Source organism: Athalia rosae, chromosome 3 (genome assembly GCF_917208135.1).
Source record: "Athalia rosae chromosome 3, iyAthRosa1.1, whole genome shotgun sequence".
NCBI lineage: Eukaryota > Metazoa > Arthropoda > Insecta > Hymenoptera > Athaliidae > Athalia > Athalia rosae.
In genome coordinates, this window is record NC_064028.1 from 1,909,359 (window position 1) to 1,928,431 (window position 19,073).

At 37.3% G+C, this 19,073-nt stretch overlaps 5 protein-coding genes across 16 annotated transcripts; 2 read left to right on the plus strand and 3 right to left on the minus strand.

Moving 5' to 3' along the window:
* Positions 1-121: 121 nt before the first annotated feature.
* LOC105685418 (serine/threonine-protein phosphatase 2A 56 kDa regulatory subunit gamma isoform-like) lies at positions 122-12,190 on the minus strand. 4 transcript variants are annotated; one of them, XM_048651646.1, is made up of 9 exons: positions 12,042-12,190; positions 11,357-11,419; positions 6,259-6,436; positions 4,584-4,786; positions 4,116-4,510; positions 3,725-4,058; positions 3,418-3,636; positions 3,131-3,328; positions 122-3,050 (listed from the first exon to the last, which is right to left on the minus strand). In XM_048651646.1, the coding sequence occupies exons 1-9, from the start codon at positions 12,066-12,068 to the stop codon at positions 2,904-2,906; spliced, it is 1,764 nt and encodes a 587-aa protein (XP_048507603.1). In that variant the 5' UTR covers positions 12,069-12,190; the 3' UTR covers positions 122-2,903. The 4 variants fall into 4 exon arrangements, with proteins under 4 accessions (XP_048507603.1, XP_012254899.1, XP_048507604.1 ...); XM_012399476.3 differs by lacking the exon at positions 12,042-12,190 and adding an exon at positions 11,552-11,843; XM_048651647.1 differs by lacking the exons at positions 11,357-11,419; positions 12,042-12,190 and adding an exon at positions 7,015-9,064.
* Positions 12,191-12,287: 97 nt separating this feature from the next.
* Positions 12,288-13,295, plus strand: LOC105685288 (dynein axonemal light chain 1-like). 6 transcript variants are annotated; one of them, XM_020852163.2, is made up of 4 exons: positions 12,288-12,403; positions 12,481-12,629; positions 12,691-13,080; positions 13,154-13,295. In XM_020852163.2, exons 1-4 carry the CDS (start codon positions 12,401-12,403, stop codon positions 13,170-13,172), a joined length of 561 nt encoding a protein of 186 aa, XP_020707822.2. In that variant the 5' UTR covers positions 12,288-12,400; the 3' UTR covers positions 13,173-13,295. The 6 variants fall into 6 exon arrangements, with proteins under 6 accessions (XP_020707822.2, XP_048507628.1, XP_048507627.1 ...); XM_048651671.1 differs by having other exon boundaries at positions 12,691-12,892; positions 12,968-13,209; XM_048651670.1 differs by having other exon boundaries at positions 12,691-13,209.
* On the minus strand, positions 13,193-15,150 carry LOC105685421 (zinc finger protein ZPR1). 3 transcript variants are annotated; one of them, XM_012399479.3, is made up of 4 exons: positions 14,877-15,150; positions 14,548-14,800; positions 14,036-14,452; positions 13,193-13,954 (listed from the first exon to the last, which is right to left on the minus strand). In XM_012399479.3, exons 1-4 carry the CDS (start codon positions 15,006-15,008, stop codon positions 13,392-13,394), a joined length of 1,365 nt encoding a protein of 454 aa, XP_012254902.2. In that variant the 5' UTR covers positions 15,009-15,150; the 3' UTR covers positions 13,193-13,391. The 3 variants fall into 3 exon arrangements, with proteins under 3 accessions (XP_012254902.2, XP_020707766.2, XP_020707765.2); XM_020852107.2 differs by having other exon boundaries at positions 14,972-15,110; XM_020852106.2 differs by having other exon boundaries at positions 14,860-14,991.
* Positions 15,151-15,226: 76 nt separating this feature from the next.
* LOC105685420 (kinesin-like protein KIF15) lies at positions 15,227-17,533 on the plus strand. Of its 2 annotated transcripts, none has more exons than XM_048651653.1 (5): positions 15,227-15,653; positions 15,755-16,666; positions 16,731-16,877; positions 16,963-17,196; positions 17,239-17,533. In XM_048651653.1, the coding sequence occupies exons 1-5, from the start codon at positions 15,591-15,593 to the stop codon at positions 17,350-17,352; spliced, it is 1,470 nt and encodes a 489-aa protein (XP_048507610.1). In that variant the 5' UTR covers positions 15,227-15,590; the 3' UTR covers positions 17,353-17,533. The 2 variants fall into 2 exon arrangements, with proteins under 2 accessions (XP_048507610.1, XP_012254900.2); XM_012399477.3 differs by having other exon boundaries at positions 15,231-15,653; positions 17,265-17,533.
* A 78-nt stretch (positions 17,534-17,611) lies between these two features.
* LOC105685422 (iron-sulfur cluster assembly 2 homolog, mitochondrial) lies at positions 17,612-19,056 on the minus strand. The gene is made up of 3 exons (XM_012399481.3): positions 18,536-19,056; positions 18,000-18,233; positions 17,612-17,932 (listed from the first exon to the last, which is right to left on the minus strand). The coding sequence occupies exons 1-3, from the start codon at positions 18,610-18,612 to the stop codon at positions 17,755-17,757; spliced, it is 489 nt and encodes a 162-aa protein (XP_012254904.2). The 5' UTR covers positions 18,613-19,056; the 3' UTR covers positions 17,612-17,754.
* Between the last annotated feature and the right edge of the window lie 17 nt (positions 19,057-19,073).

Here is a 19,073-nt window from a genome sequence, read left to right on the forward strand (position 1 = left end):
CATTTAAATCCAAAAGCCAGTAATCTGCCGCGCTTTTTGACAGCGCGCCAATTTCAAGATTTGAACGGTCAACGCAAACCCGAAAGTCGTTCGGAAGTATACAATCTGTTGATACCCATTATAAATTTGTAGCAATTTTTTATTTGTTATAAAACTAAGCCTCCAACAAATTACAGATTGAAATTGTTGCACGTATGTGTTTTACTCGGTCATGCATTTTTGAATGTATGACGAATGAAATGTGGATGGATGCGTACCGTAATTAATCAGCCCGACGCAAAGATTATACGATATAACTAGAAGAAATAACAACGCATAGCATACGGATTAAATTTTGGCTACTCGTGTTCAAAATATTCTCTTTACAATCTTCAAAATCTTTCTTTCTTCCATACTACATACATGTTAACCATACATCGTGATGTTAAGAGTTCATTAAAAAAAAAATTTGATTCATTGCGAATTCGAACGACTAAATATAATGATCGATCGTTATAACTTTTGCTAAAATAACTTGGATGAGATCTACAGTAGGTATCAACCAAAATCTATCCAGCATTATCATAATGTTTGCATCAAAATTAAAACTTACGGCACAAATAGGTATTCATGTAATACTGAAGCCACGAAGCTGTACACGTATATTTGTGGCAGAATTGTAATAACTCGCTATGGATACTATATTTTGTACATACCGTACGAGTGTTTTTGATCACAGCATCATAAACCCACTCAATCATTTTTTCTATCAATTACAACACTTATTTATGTATAGTTTATTTTCTCCCCAAGACTGCCTTCAATTTTTCGTTTCATTGTCACCTTTTTTTCTGCATCTTTACGTATACGATGATGGTACAATATTTATATTATGTATATCTATATTACACTAATTTACCTCCAATTACTAATCGTGCCAATTACGGGCGGATTAGATCAGGTATTACCCTAACATGATGTTCACGATAAAATATCGATTTCGTTACATACTCTGGATTCTCTTTCAACATACTGTACTTATTTGGCCCTGCAACAAGTTACATTTATATTTTTCATGATTAAATTATGCTGTGTCCAGAAAAGCTCATTCGGTACATCTTCCATTGTATGTATAATCTATAATCAATAATATTGTATTTAAATATTATGTATAAAACGATAGGCATCCATAATAGGATTTTATAATATGGGTAATAAGGTATTTCGACTTCTTCCGTCTTTGCAACTTGATTTCTAGGCTTTTTAATAACGTGTTGCAGTTATCACGCTCGATTTTGTAATTATAAATTCATTTTTTCCCTCTTAATCATTTGCTACACAGTACGGCATTCAACAAATGATTCCTTCCCAGGCTTCTAATTAGCTTTTTTCCGAATCATATCGCTAAGGCCGCAGTGAGTCTACTCGACACACGAACACCAAATAAAAATTAAATTTCTGAAACTCGCTAGCTTTTTTCACCAACCAACATTCGCCTAAGGGGTGGCCTGTTGACTGAGAACACTTGGGAAAGTTATATCTATTCACAAACAGTTTGTGGCAAAGGAAATGCAAAAATTTCTCCAGTAACCACACGCATTTATGTATATTTTGTAAAATGCTTCGTGAGAGATCGTTCAAACTATCGTTCAATTCGAGCCGCAAAATCTGAACGACCCAGCATTTACATAAATGCATTTGTAGGCATATAACGTATTGTTATGTCAATTATAGTTTTAATGGTCAATATTTATTTTTATTATTATATATGTATAAGAGCTTATCATACTTTATTGTTCAACAAGGTATATCGATAATATTAAACGTAACAGCCTGGCCAGCAGCGCAAAGACTACACTTCAAATGTTTTTTCTATTTCATTTTCTTGTTTTCAAAATTCTCAGCTACTTTCTCAGTCATTGATGTTATGTTTTGTATCCGAATTGTCTTGGCCACCTCAATAGAATCAATTTATGTATTTTTATTTCAACATAACAATCTTTCACTAGTATATTCAGCAGTACGAAATTTACTATGAGCAGTAAGTCAATATCTACTCACGTGTTTTTTATTTGTGCTCGGTAGAGCTACGTAGATTATTGAAAAATACGCTATGAATTAGTTTAGAAGAAGGGCAATAATGCAATCTGCTCCAGTCAACGTCACAGAAGCATCGCCATAGCTCACCTTTTTCTAGTTTGGAAATTTGAAAATTTCACTTATTTTGATCAGGACTATCTTCGCTCCTATAGAGATTTTTGCTTTCATGCTAACAAAAGAAGAAAAGGAAGATATTTTCGAATGTAGCAACGAATAATATTCCCCAAATATCGTCATCCAGAGAAATGAAAATGGCAGAGTGCGGAGTGCCTATCAATAGGTTGGTTTCGTGTATTGTATCATAATCAATTCAAAATCATGTATTCTATCCAAACGATGATTAGTCGGACAAAGGAGTGTTACAAATAAAGCGTTCATGATCGACATAAATCCACCGCACAATCTGCCAGCCTTGGCAGATCATAAGCTAGACAATATTTACTGTAGTAACTTTATTGAAATCATCTTCAACCTTTGTTCAGCTGAGGCGAATTGCGTGCTCAGACATAATAACGGATGATCGTTGTATGATTCTATCTGTATGCTCAACGATAAGTCAGTTTCCAGAAATAAATCTAGCATTAAAAATCTCATAGCAAACGTTCCAGTTTCGCCCAACTCTGCTCAAAATGGTTAAGCACAGTATAACTTTTTCACAGTTATTAATATCGCTACATATCATACGTGACCAACTAGTTGCTCCCGGGCTTGTTGCAACATCCAAAGTAGAATAGTAGAGGGGTGTGTGTATGGTATGTATCTTTTGCGTATACGCGTACATATACGTATAATGTGTAAGTGTCGGTGTAGGTGTGAGGTGAGGACTAGCAGTTATTAGGGTCTGGTGGCGTGACGAGGTACTCATCTGCACGTTTGTGGTCTGACAATGCTCGCATTGTGTAAGAATCCTGTGGTAGTTCGCTCTTCCTCCGCAGCAGCGTTTTATTCTTCCCCGTAGTCGTCTTTGGCACCTGGACGATTCCAAAGCCAATTGTTAGATAAACTTGCATAAAACTCCGACTTCTTGGACGCCTCGTCCTCTATTTCTTACCTCGCTTAACTTAGGTTTAGGCTTCTCAAATACCAGTGGTGTCTGATCCGCGTCAGCCTCGTCATCAGGTGGCAGCGTGTACGGATAGTTGGTGTCGATGTTGACGGAAGAATATCCAGGATGCCTCATAGCCAGAGCTTCGACCCGTACCCATGCCTCATTTCTATCTTTCAATACCTTACGCTCCTTCTGACGATCCTGAAATAAATAATAATTAACTGTGGTAGTATAGTTGTCAACTTTTTTAGAGTATAGCATGAAAATCATAGAGCCAAATGTAATTATACCTGATAGTACAGCTGAGTGCATTCATCGAAAACCTTTTGATTCATTTCCATGAAAAGTTTCAGAGCATTGTAGATCAGTCCATGGATTGTTTTGTTCCAGTGATTACGTGAATTTCTGTACAAAGCTGGATACATGATGGGCAGTATAACAGAATAGTTGTCAGATATCAAGGACATTATGTACTCGTTGTTCCAGTAGTAGAGAGCTCTTTCAGCCACCTGGGCAAAGCAGGAATTTCATAAATGTAATCTCCAATCGTGAAGAACGACCTCGAGAGAGGTCGTAACATTCCCAACGATTTTTTACCTGAAAGTGCGGCGATGAAACACATTTTGCAAGCTGCCTGAATAAAGGATCCATAACTTTCTGAAATTCAGCAGGTTCGATAACGTCGAGAATCTCCTCTAGTTCATTAAGGAACATGACTTCTTTGGGAGAATGTGTCTTTGGCCAAAATTTTAATAGATTTCGAATAACGGGCTCTGTCAAAGACGCGTCTTTCTCTAAGAATTGAACGACGCAATAGGCGAGCTGCGGGTGATAAACGGAAAGTGATTTTGCCTTATGTAGCGGTAGTAGCACTTTTAATAGAAACACTTTGTGTTCCTCTTTCAGAGGCAGTGCAAAACCGTTGATAATGCTGCAAATAGAATACAATTTGAATGTTTTTACTAAAGGAAAGTAAGATCACTCTTACCTTCCTAAAATTTCAAGTAGTTCCGCGATTCCATTGTGATGTTCCGTTTCATAAATAAATCGATAGAAGACATTGTTAATTTGTTTTCTTATGTAAGCCCTGAGTCCGAGAAACTTTCCATAAATCCTATGTAGCGTTGTTTTTAGAAAATCTCTTTCTCTGGGATCCTCAGAATCGAATAATTCCAGAAGTTGTAGTACAAACTTGTGGTCAATGTATCGTTTAGCGATGTTAGGCTGAAAGTCTTGGGACTCTAATAAGCGTAGGAAAAACTCGTAAACCAATTGAAGATGTGGCCAAGCTGCTTCCAGCGTAGGTTCATCTTCTTCTGGATCAAATTCAGCTCCATTTGGATTTGAGGATGGTGGTAGTGTGCGGAAAAGATTCACTGCAAACTGAATTTAATCATAATATTACTCGAATTTTCTAGCAAGATTGAAATGAATCAGGAAATGTTTCACTACTCACCATATTCACCGCCTCTGGGTATATTGGCTCCGTGATAACAAATCTGTTCTTTGTTACATACTCTACCATTTCGTGTAACGCGCCTCTCTTTACCTCTTTCCATTTTAAATCTGATAAAGGGTCTGCCTCAAAATCAAACAATACGCAACACTGTCTCAACTTCTGTACAAAAAGTTCCTCCCTTTCGTTTCCTTGCTGCGCTTCTGTAAGTTCAAAATAAGAGACAAAATTAATCATGGTACTAATGATAGATGAACCATATCGTTATTCATTTTCCCATCGATCAGTACCAATCAGTAGAGGTTGGAGGGGCTGATAATGTAAAGCAGAAGCGGAAGATCCTTGTTTATTAATCTCATGAGGTAACACAGTCGCAAAGGCAAGGCCCTGATGAAAACTTGGGCTTTTAGGTAAGCCCCCACCTGCACCCCCTAGAGACGGGGCCATCCCACCGACATGCACCATCCCATATATTTAAAATAACTCTTCTTGAGCGTTTATGGATTTTTTAATCTTCTTGATCCAGTCAAAACACGATATGAACAATGTTGAGGTTGAAGTATTAATAAGACCAATACTAATTATGATTAGTGACCAATTGTAAGTAATGGTGGTCAATAAAATACACACACAGAAATTGATCTGTGTAAAGTTCCAATTTAATTCTGTTAAAGTTTTCGTATAAATTACTCTGTCAATATTATAATTTACTTATAAACTTGATACACGTTAAAAAATCGTTGTCACCACAAAGTGTTGCTTCTGATATGAACGAATTTTCAATTATCTAATATCCAAACGCACCACAAAGATTTTTCGATAACTGTAATTATTGATTAGATCTAATGATATGTTGACCATAATTTCATTATAGGTAGAAATATTAGGAAAATAATTCACAGATCTGACGTTATAGGCAGTTAGGACGAATGAAAAGTTTCTAATAAATGATCTTACATCAGACGCAATAAATCAAAGAACTTAACTGTAAAATAATGAATATTATTAAAACTTGGTAAAAATATCCGATCGTGTTGAGAAAATTGTCAGTTGAAAACGATACATGAAATATATTATAAAACTATTCTATGTTATATTTTCCTAGATAGGACGAGATTCTAGCGATATAAACGGAATTTTTGACGTAAGGTGAGATCGTCGACGAAGTCTCCTCGTCCTATTTGCTATGTTTATACACATACGTAAGGTATACTATTTTTCTAGAATAAGAAAGTACCGCAAGCGCATGAGCACGATGATGTTACCCGTTGAATCGATATTTCCCGCCATGTTTTCACTCCCCCGACCCTTCGCAGGCGAGCCCCCATAGATGACCAATGAAAGGAATATGGACAGGAAGAGGAAGAGAATAGATCGAGCAATACGAACGCGAACCCTTGAGCTCCGGATAAACACTAGGAAAGGTCAGTGACCGAAAAGGTCACGTACCTTAAACGGGTGCATGGAGCCTGGAGATGATCAAAAAAGAGAAAGAAAAGCGATCAATAAATCCACTATTGAGAAGGGGATGATTGAGAATAATTACTAGATCTTGTCGGTATTTTGATAATCAGTATTTGGAATGAAAAGCCTAATTTGCTCTACATTAAAAAACTCTTAATTAATTCGACAAAAGGGATACGAGCATGCATAATTTTGAGATAGATATGCTCACCAGTTAAGAGCTGTAATTTTTGTAGTTCCCTGTTTTTAGATATATTGAACCTGGAACTGCTCTGTCGTTTATCCTTTTTAATAACGGGTCCTCCGGGCTGATATTTAATTTTATTTATCAAAGTAGGCGGTGGGGGCGGCGAACTTCCCCCTGGACTCCCTCCAGCCGATTTGTTCGCCTGTAATTAGATAGATCATGATAATTATTTTTAAACTATAAATCGAATGTCTTAGAGTAACAAAATAGAAGTAAATGATATGATATTTATCAACGTAGAGACGAAACATATGGATATAGTATACATCTTATCAAGTTCAACGATATAGTAAAGTTTAGTCGTGATTCACGAATAAATCACTGCATAACAACTCCGAAAAAAGTGAACAAGAAAAAGGAGGAAGACGACGACGATGTTTGACGGTTGAACAATTGGTATATAATTACTTCGACCTTGTGGTATCTTCATTTGTGCAATAGATGTGTGTGTCTCTATATACATATGTAGGAATAAATAAATACTTTTATGTATGTGTTTGTATGTTTTACAAAATGATATAGGCATCGATGTGGGCATATGTCACTAGTGAAAAGAATTCGAATAAAATATAGCTATACGAGTATGAAGAGAAGAGACGGACGATCAAGACGACGCAGATGTTGATCAAATGAGTCGACTGCAAATGACCGCAGTGGTTCTCAAAATTGAGTTATTTATTTGCAATACCTGTATAAAAATATAAATCAAACTAGACCTGCCTTTTTTTTAAACACATTCCCAAAAGCGAGACTGCTGAAAGTTTGCATTTTATTTTGCATCATCGGAGTTGCCGTAGCAGTAATAATAGTAGTAGCAGTAGTAGTAGCAGTAGTAGTAGCAGTGGTAGTGTAGTAGTAACAGCGGCAGCAGAAGTGGGAGCAGTAGGTAGTAGTTGTAGATATTCCAACGATTCATTAATGAAAGTTGACGAATCCGTTATACGAACATTTTTGAAAATCAAGTATTGAAATAATTACATCGGATATTTACAGTCGTCAACGTGAATTATAAGTTTATACGTATATACGAATAAAAATTGATTCGTACAAATTACAAAAAAAAAAGAAATCAAAATCCAACAAAAAACAAGAAATCAAAAGAAGAAAAAATATCCAGAATGTTACATCATCAAAAATAAAATAAAATATAGCTGGTGTATTCGGAAAAACAATATCATAATGAGGATAAAATATAGTTATAAATAATTCACGCACACCAACAAGATCTGCGGTCATACGTGCATAGGCAATATTCTATAAAACTAATATTCTGTATAATATATGCCTGCAATCACTAGATAACAAAAGTAGGTGTGATTCGGAGCAATTAAAAAAACAAGAAGAACCATAAATATCATATACCGGATCAGAGAAGTTATTTTCTTTCAAATATTTCTAAAATTTTCGAGCTGAGAATCGGTCATCGATGGTTGATATGGATGGACACACTTAATGGATGAATATGTATATAAGTATACATGTATACTTCTATCTTCTGAATTTTGTGATGTATGCCACGCTTTCTCGCCAAGATATTTTTGATTTCAAGCGAACTCGTTTTCAAAGTTGGAAACGATCGGACGAACGAGACCAAACCAAACGCAATTTAAAGAACAACGAATAAACGAACGTTGCTGTCCACGCTCAAGGCGTTTTGAATTACATTCTTGTCAATAACACCGTATGACATCACTCAGGTATATATGTAAAGGTATACCTCGAGGTATATCAATTCATAGTTTGTTGTAATACTTCATAAAACTTTAATAATCGACAGTATTCTCCATAAACTCCAACGCGTTTTTCGTTGTTATCACTGTTATCATTTGAACTCAAAATTACGATCATTACATCGTTCAATACAATCATTTTTTTGGCGGAAAGCACTATCCACTTTATACTACATTTACTATCATCATCGTCATCATTGATATTTTTACTGTTGTAGTTATTGTTATCTTGGTCCCTTAGTTTTTCGCACTAAAAATGATCTACTATTGTAAAAATGATCGTCTATAATTGGTGTACATATAGATATTCACGATCATAACGCGGGAAGACGCAAGACTCCAGCGCAAAGTGTGCTATTTGAATAAGAGATACGAAAATATTGACAGAAAAACCGAAACTTCGTGTGAAACTTCGTTACTACTATTATTAATATTATTAATGACACTACGTGACATTATCCACGGCGATGCTTGCTGTTATATGGCTATCAGGGCCAACACATAGGCGATAATTATTATTGTCGATCGTTGTTATTTTTTGTACCAGCAAACGGCTCTTATACAACAGGAACAAACATGGAGCTGATAAAGTTTGACCGATTGTTTATTTATAGATTGATTTTTTTATAATTAATTTGACCGATAATAGAGTGACGTGGTGGATGATTTCAGGTAAAAAATAGTAACATTGTTCCCTTTAATCTGTACACATGTAGATATTCGTTTAGCTGTATACTTTATATTTTTACTAATCACAATGATGATAATGGTAATAACGATGCTATGAATAATACCGTATATGATAAAAGCTTTGTCACTATAGTGTATAGTGAAAATGGAGAAAAAAAATTTGTACTTCTTGTTCCTTTAATTGATTACTTATTTTTTTTTCTAATCCTTGTCAACTCATTAGAAACGGGTAGTAAAATGCAAAGAATACTACAATAAAGAATAAAATGAAATGAAAACAGCGTAACATATAAACGACAAGTCGACAATTATTATTTGATAATAACATCGGCCTTTCTCTATCGCGTGTGTACAACCGAAGTTAATGCCGATATAATACTGAGCTCTTAAAAGCTCGCCAGCAGGTTTCGAGTTGCGTACTTTTCTGGACTGAGCCTCACTTCCCTCCTCCTCTTTCTCATCATACTCCGCCAACTCCCCCGCTAGCCGATCCGCACATGTAGAGTCTACGTATGCGGATGATATCCTATGTGTATATTTTAATTGTGATGTTAACGTGAGCTAGACAAATCACATGGTAGGTATAAGTAGGTGAGTTGAATGTAGCCTGTGTATTCGATGGTAGAAATTTTAAACTTTCAGGATAATTTATCCATGGTATAACAGTTTTGAACTCCAATTGGTATCAAGTATAGATATCATTTTTGGTATGCAGGCAAAAAGAAAACAAACAAGAGTGAGCTAACAAAGCTGTATAATAAGCTGAATCGAGAATCAAAAGGTTTTCTCTTTTTATTTGTAAAAATAAATGTTCATCGAAGGTTGAAAAATTATCAGAAACAAGAGCCAACTGCAGAAGAACAGTGTGAATTGACTGCGAGTAATGTTCAAATTGACCAACTGGAATGCATCGGCATGTTATAAGCGTGCTTTCTATTTGCAAACGAGAGTCAAAAATAGGCATGTGTTATTTGGGGAGGAGGCAATGAGTTTCTGGCCACGATGATCAACATTATATATAGATGTACCATAGTATCGCTAGATATGAAACTAAATCGGTTGAAAAACTTGTTTCAGTTGTATCAGAAACTTTTCTTTTTGAATAACTTATGCAAACGAACAAACAAACTGTGATAGAAGAAATGAGGTGGATATTTCATTGGCTTCGGTGTGTCCTCGTGACGTATTTTAGAGACTTGGGTCAAAAAATTGACGTTTCATATTTCTCAATAACTCCCATCATTCTATTCCATTACAAAGTGTCGTTACTCAGCACAAATTAGAATAAGCAAGACTTTCGTACAGATCACTGAGGTGTATTACTAGTTTTATCATATTACATAACAAGTTAATGAAGTCTTGATGTAAATATTCTTATAATTCATGAGAAAATAAGAAAATGAAAATCAGAGTCACATTAAGAATTAATGATCCAAGTCTCTATGCCCTTGATAGACTTCCTCAGTCCCATATGTATTTAGTTGGATTGCTAAATCCATTGTTATCTATCTATCTCTTTCGTACTGATCAGGCGTAAATGAATGTATACATTACATTTATCCAAGTATATGTGTATTACTATTATTTGAGTGAAAGAGAGAGGGGAGGAGAGAGAGAGAAGAAATATTTAAGTGGAAGCGCCATCTCCTTGGAAAACTTTAGAGTTGGCTGCAAGAGAAATCCCAACCACGTCAACTTTGTGATCCTCGTCGATAACAGATATGTAAGATAAAATATGCACACCTATACTGTATATCTTTCACTTATGTATGTACGATGAGCATAAGTAGTAGAAGAGGCTAGTCATTCTCATATGCCATAAGCAAAATTTCTGACTTGATTATGGATTCCTTAATTCAATTATTGCCAAAACTTTAAAGATTCAATGTTATTAACGAACTGAAGGAAAACACTTGGTGGGTTGAAAATAAGCTAACACAATGATTAATTAATCATCTGATAAATCATTGATTTGAACTGTTACTATGATGGAGAAAAGTGTGACAAATCATTAGCTTATTTTCATTTTCAAGGTTGATAAGTAGATGCTAGCTATGCGTAGAGAAGAGAAATCTCAATATCAATCTCTCGTGTTCGAAGACTCTCCATGTATTCCCTACCGCTTCATGATTTACATGGTTCTTTATTTCCTATAAAGCCAGATCGAAAACAGTTGTAAGGTTGTAAGCGATAAAGATGTACAGCTGGTGATCTGAACAAATGAAATAACAGGGATTCACAACATCCAGCCAGAACTTGTACGAAGGTATGTCAAGTATTTAGAGACCACCAACCACATCCATCAACAACTATAAGAAATATCAATTGATTCTAGACACTTGTCGATGATCAGAACACCAGTAGTTTCTGATTATCTAGAATCTGGGTTGATAATTTTTGTATAGATAATAAAAACCAGATGAGGTTGTGAACTTTTGACAGAGACTGACTGGTGGTTGTTATTATTATTCTATGACTATCCCAGTCGTATGATTAAAATTAATATCTCTGTTGTGAGATGAAGTACATAGCACAGCTACGTTAGGATAATCGAGCATACTGAGGTCCATGCCATAAAATGTAATCACGGTTTGTGTATCAACAAATGCAATGAAAAGTAACATATTAAAATATAACCTTACCTCATCACCACCTTCCGGACCATCTTTACCGTTCCTTCCTCCCTTTTCCTTTTTCACGGACTCCTGTAACAAATAAATATCAACGGTTTGACGTTGTCACTCATCACTGCGATCGTATGAAGCATTTCAAACGCGTATAGTATGAATTTTTTTTTTTAATACAGTAGATATTCACATTGATGAGAAATAAAGTACCATTTTAATGCGCGTCGGAAACAACTGGCACGCGCTCTGATACCACTAACCAAATCACGGATAACGAACGTTTGTAGAATCAGACGATTTTGGTTGAGACGGAGCCTCTTAGTACATAACGTAGACAAAAATTTGTTACACCCTTTTGGGGGGCCGCGACTGCGGTCGGCGCTGTGCTCAACGCTAGCTATTGCTTATGAAACATTGGAACCGAATGTACGCCATACGCTTCTTTTGCCTTGCCTCCTGGCAGTTGACTTCGCACGAAGTATGTACGCGGGCTAACTGAGATTAGGGACGGTGCACTGCCGGTAACGTGATCTCGTGGCTCTGCTCAACCGGATTCGTTTGAATTTCTAGAAATTACGTTACCAATGACTGCGCTGTAGCCTCAGCCAGCCTGTCGGTAATTTATTTTGATATTGCGGATATATCTCGCGATTAACCCATACGGCAAGATTAGACGGAGTTTAACTGGAAACTAACAAACCTTGTCCTTTTTATGCTTATTTGACATTTTGTCGAACTCACTGGCGCGTCTTTACACCACTACCAATCGGCGAGTCGGCGATTTTGAATAACAAATAAAAATAACGGAGGCACTGATAGGGACGGCGTATACATCCGACATGGAATTGAAGAGCAGCGGCTTCAGGAAACTCTAAGGGAGGCCGACACCTTACACTCCGAAATTCCAGAATCTCATTGGCTACGCGTGATCTCTAGATCTCTCGATCCTAAAAAAAATGCGAATGACGAATTTTCGTCAATCATTTTATAAAGGTTACTCTGTCATCAATAGACTTTGACGTTTCAGCTCTTTGATAAAGACGCGTCTTGTCTCTAATTATGGTAACTACACAGCAGCTAAAATCCAATTTTAGAGATTTTAGGTATCGTAACTTTGTTCCAACTGCTTACTTCAATAGTCCAGAGCTACATCTTGCAAAGAGGCAATTCAACGATGGGAGGATCAGACAGGAGAGCAGGCAAGCGAGAAGACAGAAATGTATCTGAATTTTCAGTGGCCTCCGATCGACAGGATGGACAACAGCTTAGGAGCTTTGGTGATGGTGGAGTGGGTGGCAGAATGTATTGAGATCTGAAAGCATAAGGTTGCTTACTGTGTTTCGTTTCAGGAAATTGTCGCTTTCTACAAATATGATCGACAAAATCTCTGGCATAAATGCACTAAAGAATTTGAAGATTCTGTCTCTGGGTCGCAATTACATAAAAACATTTTCTGGGCTTGAAACGGTGGGTGATCATCTCGAGGAACTTTGGATATCGTACAATATGATAGAGAAGATAAAAGGAGTCAATGTTTTAAAAGCCCTTAAGGTCTTGTACATGTCAAATAACTTAGTTAAGGATTGGTCAGAATTTAATAGGCTGCAAGAGATACCCAACTTGCAGGACTTACTCTTTGTCAATAATCCAATCTGTGAAAATATGGATGTAGAAACTTGGCGCGCCCAAGTAACGAGGCGTTTACCAGCTCTCAAAATACTTGATGCTATTCCCATTGTGTTAGTAATTCAGTTTTTTCAGAATAGAAATAAAATACAGACATGGGAAATTGGACTCATTTTTTTTTTGCAGGCAAGCTGAAATTGAGTGATACAGCCTGAACTCACTGTCTTGTTACGTGCTTGAAAATATGAAGTTTATTTAAAAATATAAATAAATCCAAGGTTCCACTGGATGCTGAATACCCCCTTTGCTAATGGGATGATAAGTTAGTTGCACCAGATTGCATCAACATATATCATAGTGAAAAATTTATCTACTATAATTATTGGAGGATTTAACATTGGGTACCATATATTACCAAGTGTTTTTACGGCATTACACGTTCATTGGGCTCCTCATAATTTTCAACTTTCATATCGTTCAACCCCAGCTCTTCGTTTTGCTCATAAGTTCTTTCGTATCTTGTGATCTTGAGCCTCTCATCCAGACCTGAATCTGAAAGACTTTGAACATAACTATTCCCAGCAGGATCATCCAGAATCAGAGTAATTGACATGTCACCACTCAAAACAGCGTCCAAACGACTTAAGAAATTGTTCATTTGGTCAACTGATTTCTTGTCACTGCTATCACCGGTCAAAGTTGTGGAGGAAGCCAACTGTTCTCTCGTTGCTTGAAGAACTCCTTCTACGGTGGTAAACCTTCCGCCTAATGCAGCACAACCTCCATCGAGATCCAACTCAGGAATCAATATTCCACAGGTCTCAGACTTCAGAACATCTCTACTGAAATCTTCAGTCCCCGCTACCACAATTTCTATTCGAAGTCCATAGGGCTCGATTCCACTGCCACTTTTGACTTCGTTTGTTCTGTGGCCACAGGTTTCACAATTTGTAGCCATGATGACAACTTCTTTGAAATGTGGAATATCTAAATGTTTTGCATTAAGGAAAAATGTGTGTCGAGTCAGTCAGCCTAGTTAATTTCTGTTAACATTACTTCAAAGGATACTCGTCATTTTCATATTGGTTTGGCAGAGGCTATTGCAGTTTGGACAGTTAGTAGGAAACGTGAGAACCTCGCTTTCTATTTGCTCCAAGGAATATTCTCCTTCTTGGATTGGCTTGAGCAGAGCTTCGTTTTGTGGATAAATGCCAAGCAGGTGATCCTGTTCTAGATTTCTGCTGAAATGCGTGACCTTGCGGGCATCATCGGACAAAGGTGCATTCGGATTCTCTACGTAACAATTGCCTGAGATATCCTCAAAGATCATTGTGAACGGTTCATCAAGGAGTTTTAAAGAACGCAGCCTTGAAATAAATGAGTCAATCTTGACCGCACCTTCTTCATCTTGTATCCTACGAACGACTTGATCTTGCTCTAGTCCAGCAATACTACGATCTATGATACCCTCAATTGTTGTTACCTCTAGGATTAAAATTAAAAATCAACAATTAACAATTAAAAAAATATCTTTTGAATGAATAAGAGTATCACTTTGATAGAAATCCATTAATTCCTACCTCCTTTTTGAGACTGAGCAGGTATTTCAAAGTCTAGCTTCGGTATTTTCACTGATGTGAAATCAGTCTTGACCACTTGTCGGTTGAGATCGGAAGGTGTGGAGACCAGAAGAGTTATCTGAATTCCCTTTTCAAGGACCTTCCCAGCATTTTGAATCTCGTTGTTGTGGTATCCGCAATGCTCGCAGCGGAATGACATAAGCACGACTTCCTTGTAGTGCGGGATCTTTGTCAGGAGAATTCTGGTTGCCCCCTAGAAATATTATTTTCGTTCACATAGTCCAGATGTTAGAAAAAATTATGGACACCTACTTCATCCCTGATCTTACATTCTCACCGCAGTTCATGCATAGACTTTCAATTTCCGTTGTTTCTGGATCTGGATCATCCGCTACTAGTTCACGAAATATCGGTTGCGACTTACTCGTTTGGGCTTGCGACTGACTCTCGTTGCTCGTCATTTTCTCTAATCTTTAAAATTTCTTATTCGAACGAGACATCCACACTGACTGTCTGAAAGTGGTTCATAACCTGACAACGACCCGTGTACGGTTTTACGGGATTGACGTGATTCTGCGACGTGCGCGATTGATATGAGTATCGTGCGTCGTTTTGACACTGTCGCGATTTTTCGATTGTTGATAGTTGCAACAGTCGAAGAGTGATCACGTCCGCCCTCACAATAGTTACGTTTTGATTATTTGACAGGGGTAGAAACAATAAAAATGAAGTGACACGGGGGGCGTGAAGACAGAGTGACATATCCACTGATAACTTTCGACAAGAAACGATGTGTTTGCTGGCGATTAAAATGGATTTGATTATTCGACAAAGTTCCTTTGTTTGTTAAATAGATTGTTATTTAGTGAAGCAGTTACAAATCTTGCCTAACGGCCGTTACTGTTTAAGCGAGGCTTGCTTTATATCGTGAGAAAAATGTTTTTTTAATGTTCCTCATATAATCAGCTGGTGTCCTTTGAGAATCCCAATATTCTGAAAACCCAGTTGAGGGCACTTTCCAATAAAAAAGTTTATCTGCGAACATGGAGGGTACGAATGAACAACTACAAACAAAATATCAAAAAATTGCTACGGAATATTCAAAGGTTTGTCAATTATGATTTTTTCACTTCGTCAACACACCTATCGATCCACTCATCTGTTTTCATTCTACCGCCATCACCTGATAGAGTTTCTAAATTTTCAGATACGCGCGCAAGCAAACGTTTTAAAAAAAGCAGTGATAGATGAGCAGACACGTAATTCGAACCTGCAGGAGCAGTTGAAGGAAAAGGCAGTACAAACACGTCGCGCAGAGCAGGAGCTGGACAGCTTAACGTTCCGTAATCAACAGCTAACCAAGCGAGTCACTGTATTACAGGAAGAGCTAGATGAAGTTCAAAATAGAGGTAAAAAAAACCGTAGCAAGTCATCAGAAAAAAAGTATGCACCGTTTCCACTACCAGTACCAAACCACATCTTGGATGAAGAATTCCAAAAAAAAATCATGGAGAATGCTCAACTTGTTTCGCAATTAAGCGATAAAGAAACAGAGATTATAAGCCTCAATGAAAGAATAGATCATCTTCAGTTCAAATTAGATCAATGTGAAAGAAGTAAAGTTGACTCGGAGAGCAAGCATCGTGCTGCTTATGCCAAGCTTGAAAAGGAACGTAATGATATACAGAGAAAATTAAGCGAAAAGAAGTTTGCCCCAAGTTATGAAGAGAATCTGTCTGGGCAACAAAATGGGGATAAGGAATCTTTACATGGAGTTTTGGGGCAAATTCCAAATGACTGTGAAACTGAGGATTCAGACTCTGGGTATGGCGTTCACCGGATTCACCAGCCAGATTCAAAACCTTCCACAACCCCTTCCCCTCAGAGACTTTTACAACAATGTCATGAACCCAGGGGATCCGAAAAGTCGGTGTCACAGGAAGAATCAAACGAAGAGTTCGAAATCAACAGAGTTTTTGAGCTGGAAAAAGAACTCAGCTTCTGGAAAGCTGAGTACAATGTGCTCAAGATCAAATATGATCAGTTGAAGGAAATCGAGAAGACCAATCCCAGTCAGATCGAAAACAGCAACACCGAAACGGTAGAAATAACCAACATGGTAATTGAAATTTCTGTGGTTCCACACCTCACCGAAACAGCCATTTTATTCCTTTTTCTTATAGCTTGGAAGGCTCAGATCGCCGTTTGCGGTTCCTGAGGAAATAGAGGCTCGAGAGTCAAAAATTAGAGAGTATTATAAACTGCAAATTGATAAATTAATTTCTGAAAAACACGTTTACCACATAAGAAATTCGGCCATAGTAGCTGATGTGAGTTACTTTGATTTTCTGGCTACATTCTCTCCCAAAAACTAGGGGGTTGATCACTTTTAATTTTCACCACATTCATTTTCAGACCCAAATAATGAGTATACATTTAGAGACAAGTGAGTCTAAGAGAAGGCAGTGTGAGGAGGCCTTGCAGGAGTTGCGAATGAGTTTTGCAGCACTTCATGAGGATCAAGAAGTACAGGAAGGAAATTACAAAGCACAGCTCAGCACGATTAGCGAGCATCTTGCCAATATGAATGACAAACTGATCAGTCAAACCGAGGAGATACAACAACTCAAGTTTGAGCTTGGAAATAAAGTAAGTTAGCTGAGAATAGCATTAATTTCAGTGGTGGGTTAGCATTTCAAAATCTCATTTATTTGTAGAATGCCAAAAGAGGCAAGCAGAAATGAAGTTGGTGGAATAGGGCTGAAGTCCGTCTTACATTCCATGGATGAAAACCTTGCCTGGTAATCTGTGTGATTAATAATGAAAGAAATTTCCAACATTTAATTTCATGTATATACCTATATATTTATGATGTTATTTTGCATATTCAGTCTGTTTATTTCTGTTTTACCGATAATAGTAAAGTATCAACATTCGTTATTTAATCAAGATCAAATAAATAGAACTTGAATTTTTGTTCAGTAAATTTAATTTTTCATTGAAACAATTAACATCATAAATCACGCCGAACACCACTCTAATATTATTTGGTAACACACGTTTGTTTTCTTTCAGGATATTTCCATCATTTTATATTTTGTACATCTTGCGAATAGAGAATAAGATACAGAATTTTAAGTTATTTGCAAAGAAATCTCTATGTATGACTGAGAGAAAGACTACTAACAATTAACTACTTCCGATTAATCAGTCCACTTTAATGGCAAAGCTGGCCCCACAGCTACAACCTTGTTCCGCTAATGGATTATTTGTTATTCTAAAAGCTGAACGTATCAGTTCCTTGTGGTATTCCACTGTTGAGCCTTTGACGTATTCCAGAGATGTGGCATCTATCACCACTTTGACTCCATCCTTCTGGAAAACCCTGAAACAAAGGTGAATGATTCAAGGATGTTATTCAAAAGTGCTCATACAAAATGATGATTGCTCACCTATCGTCATCATTTATAGTTGAGTCTAGATCAAATTTATATTGAAACCCGGAGCACCCACCTCCCTCGACGGTAACTCTTAGGCAAGTTTGTTCCGTTCCAGTTGCGATCTCTTTCAAACGCTGAGCACAGCTGTCACTGATCATCAGTCCACTTTGTTGGAGATTAGGAGCTGTGTTTGCATTTGCGGATGTCCAACGAGCAGAAGCAAAAATACCCCCCTGCCATGGGGAACTGTAATTTTACACCGCAATTCAATATCTTCTACTGTACCGACTGTAAATATAGCAACAATGCGGTAACAATAAGCAGATGGCGTCGTTTGCGGGTTTGTAACTAGTTTGTAATGTTTCACAAATGTCTGCAAACGTCAGAGATGAGAGAGGTTAAAGAACTTACAATATCATTTTATTCAACAGCGTAATCGTAGATCGAAAACTAAGAACCCTGAGGGAAGTCCTCACATTCATTGACTGCTCATAGGACTTATCGATATGAAATTCTGGTAATCTTCAAAATTATCACTGTTTACTTACGAAAGTAATCGTGAGAAGTACTGGTTCGATGAAAAATTTGAGGAAAGTCCTCTGACAGCCTGACCCAGTTTTGCCATGTTTTTCCTTATTCCTTATAGGGAGCCCCCAACCATGAAATGGCTAATCAGACTGTCTAAGGTTCGTCAATGAACTCTGTATTACGGTGAGCTGAACTTGGACCATTGAGACCTATCTATTCCCAATGCTTTGACAGCAGACGCCGAACGACGTGTGGAGCGACTATACATAGACATGAACGGGACGAAGAGGCCCCGAGATAAACTCGTCTTGAAGTTCGGCTGGCGCTTCACGATTTTAGTCGCAATCACATTGATGTTCACGTTTTTGTCTACTTTCACATGTGCCCGTCTGATCGAAGCGCAGTAGCTTTGCAGTGGCGTAGGTTTTGGCACTTCGGCACAGTATATCCAGAGGAGCTCTGAAGGTGTGTTTAGGTTAGATGCCTCATTACTCTCATTTTCAAATTTCCTTATCGCTTCAAATTGTTCGAGCTACTCATTAGTCCTTCACTCGGAAA

Coding starts and splice junctions, on each gene's coding strand:
- LOC105685422 (XM_012399481.3), bottom strand. CDS start 18,612: ATGGCAAAACTGGGTCAGGCTGTCAGAGGACTTTCCTCAAATTTTTCA. Junction 18,234..18,535: donor TACTTCTCACGATTACTTTC/GTAAGTAAACAG, acceptor GTAAAATTACAG/TTCCCCATGGCAGGGGGGTA. Junction 17,933..17,999: donor ACTATAAATGATGACGATAG/GTGAGCAATCAT, acceptor CCTTTGTTTCAG/GGTTTTCCAGAAGGATGGAG.
- LOC105685420 (XM_048651653.1), top strand. CDS start 15,591: ATGGAGGGTACGAATGAACAACTACAAACAAAATATCAAAAAATTGCT. Junction 16,667..16,730: donor CGGTAGAAATAACCAACATG/GTAATTGAAATT, acceptor TTTTTCTTATAG/CTTGGAAGGCTCAGATCGCC. Junction 16,878..16,962: donor ATTCGGCCATAGTAGCTGAT/GTGAGTTACTTT, acceptor ATTCATTTTCAG/ACCCAAATAATGAGTATACA.
- LOC105685288 (XM_048651670.1), top strand. Junction 12,630..12,690: donor GGAGCTTTGGTGATGGTGGA/GTGGGTGGCAGA, acceptor GTTTCGTTTCAG/GAAATTGTCGCTTTCTACAA.
- LOC105685418 (XM_048651646.1), bottom strand. CDS start 12,068: ATGTCAAATAAGCATAAAAAGGACAAG. Junction 11,420..12,041: donor ATAAGCATAAAAAGGACAAG/GTTTGTTAGTTT, acceptor TATTTGTTACAG/GAGTCCGTGAAAAAGGAAAA. Junction 4,511..4,583: donor ACCCAGAGGCGGTGAATATG/GTGAGTAGTGAA, acceptor GATTAAATTCAG/TTTGCAGTGAATCTTTTCCG.
- LOC105685421 (XM_012399479.3), bottom strand. CDS start 15,008: ATGACGAGCAACGAGAGTCAGTCGCAAGCCCAAACGAGTAAGTCGCAA. Junction 14,801..14,876: donor GCATGAACTGCGGTGAGAAT/GTAAGATCAGGG, acceptor TAATATTTCTAG/GGGGCAACCAGAATTCTCCT. Junction 14,453..14,547: donor TGCTCAGTCTCAAAAAGGAG/GTAGGAATTAAT, acceptor TTTTAATCCTAG/AGGTAACAACAATTGAGGGT.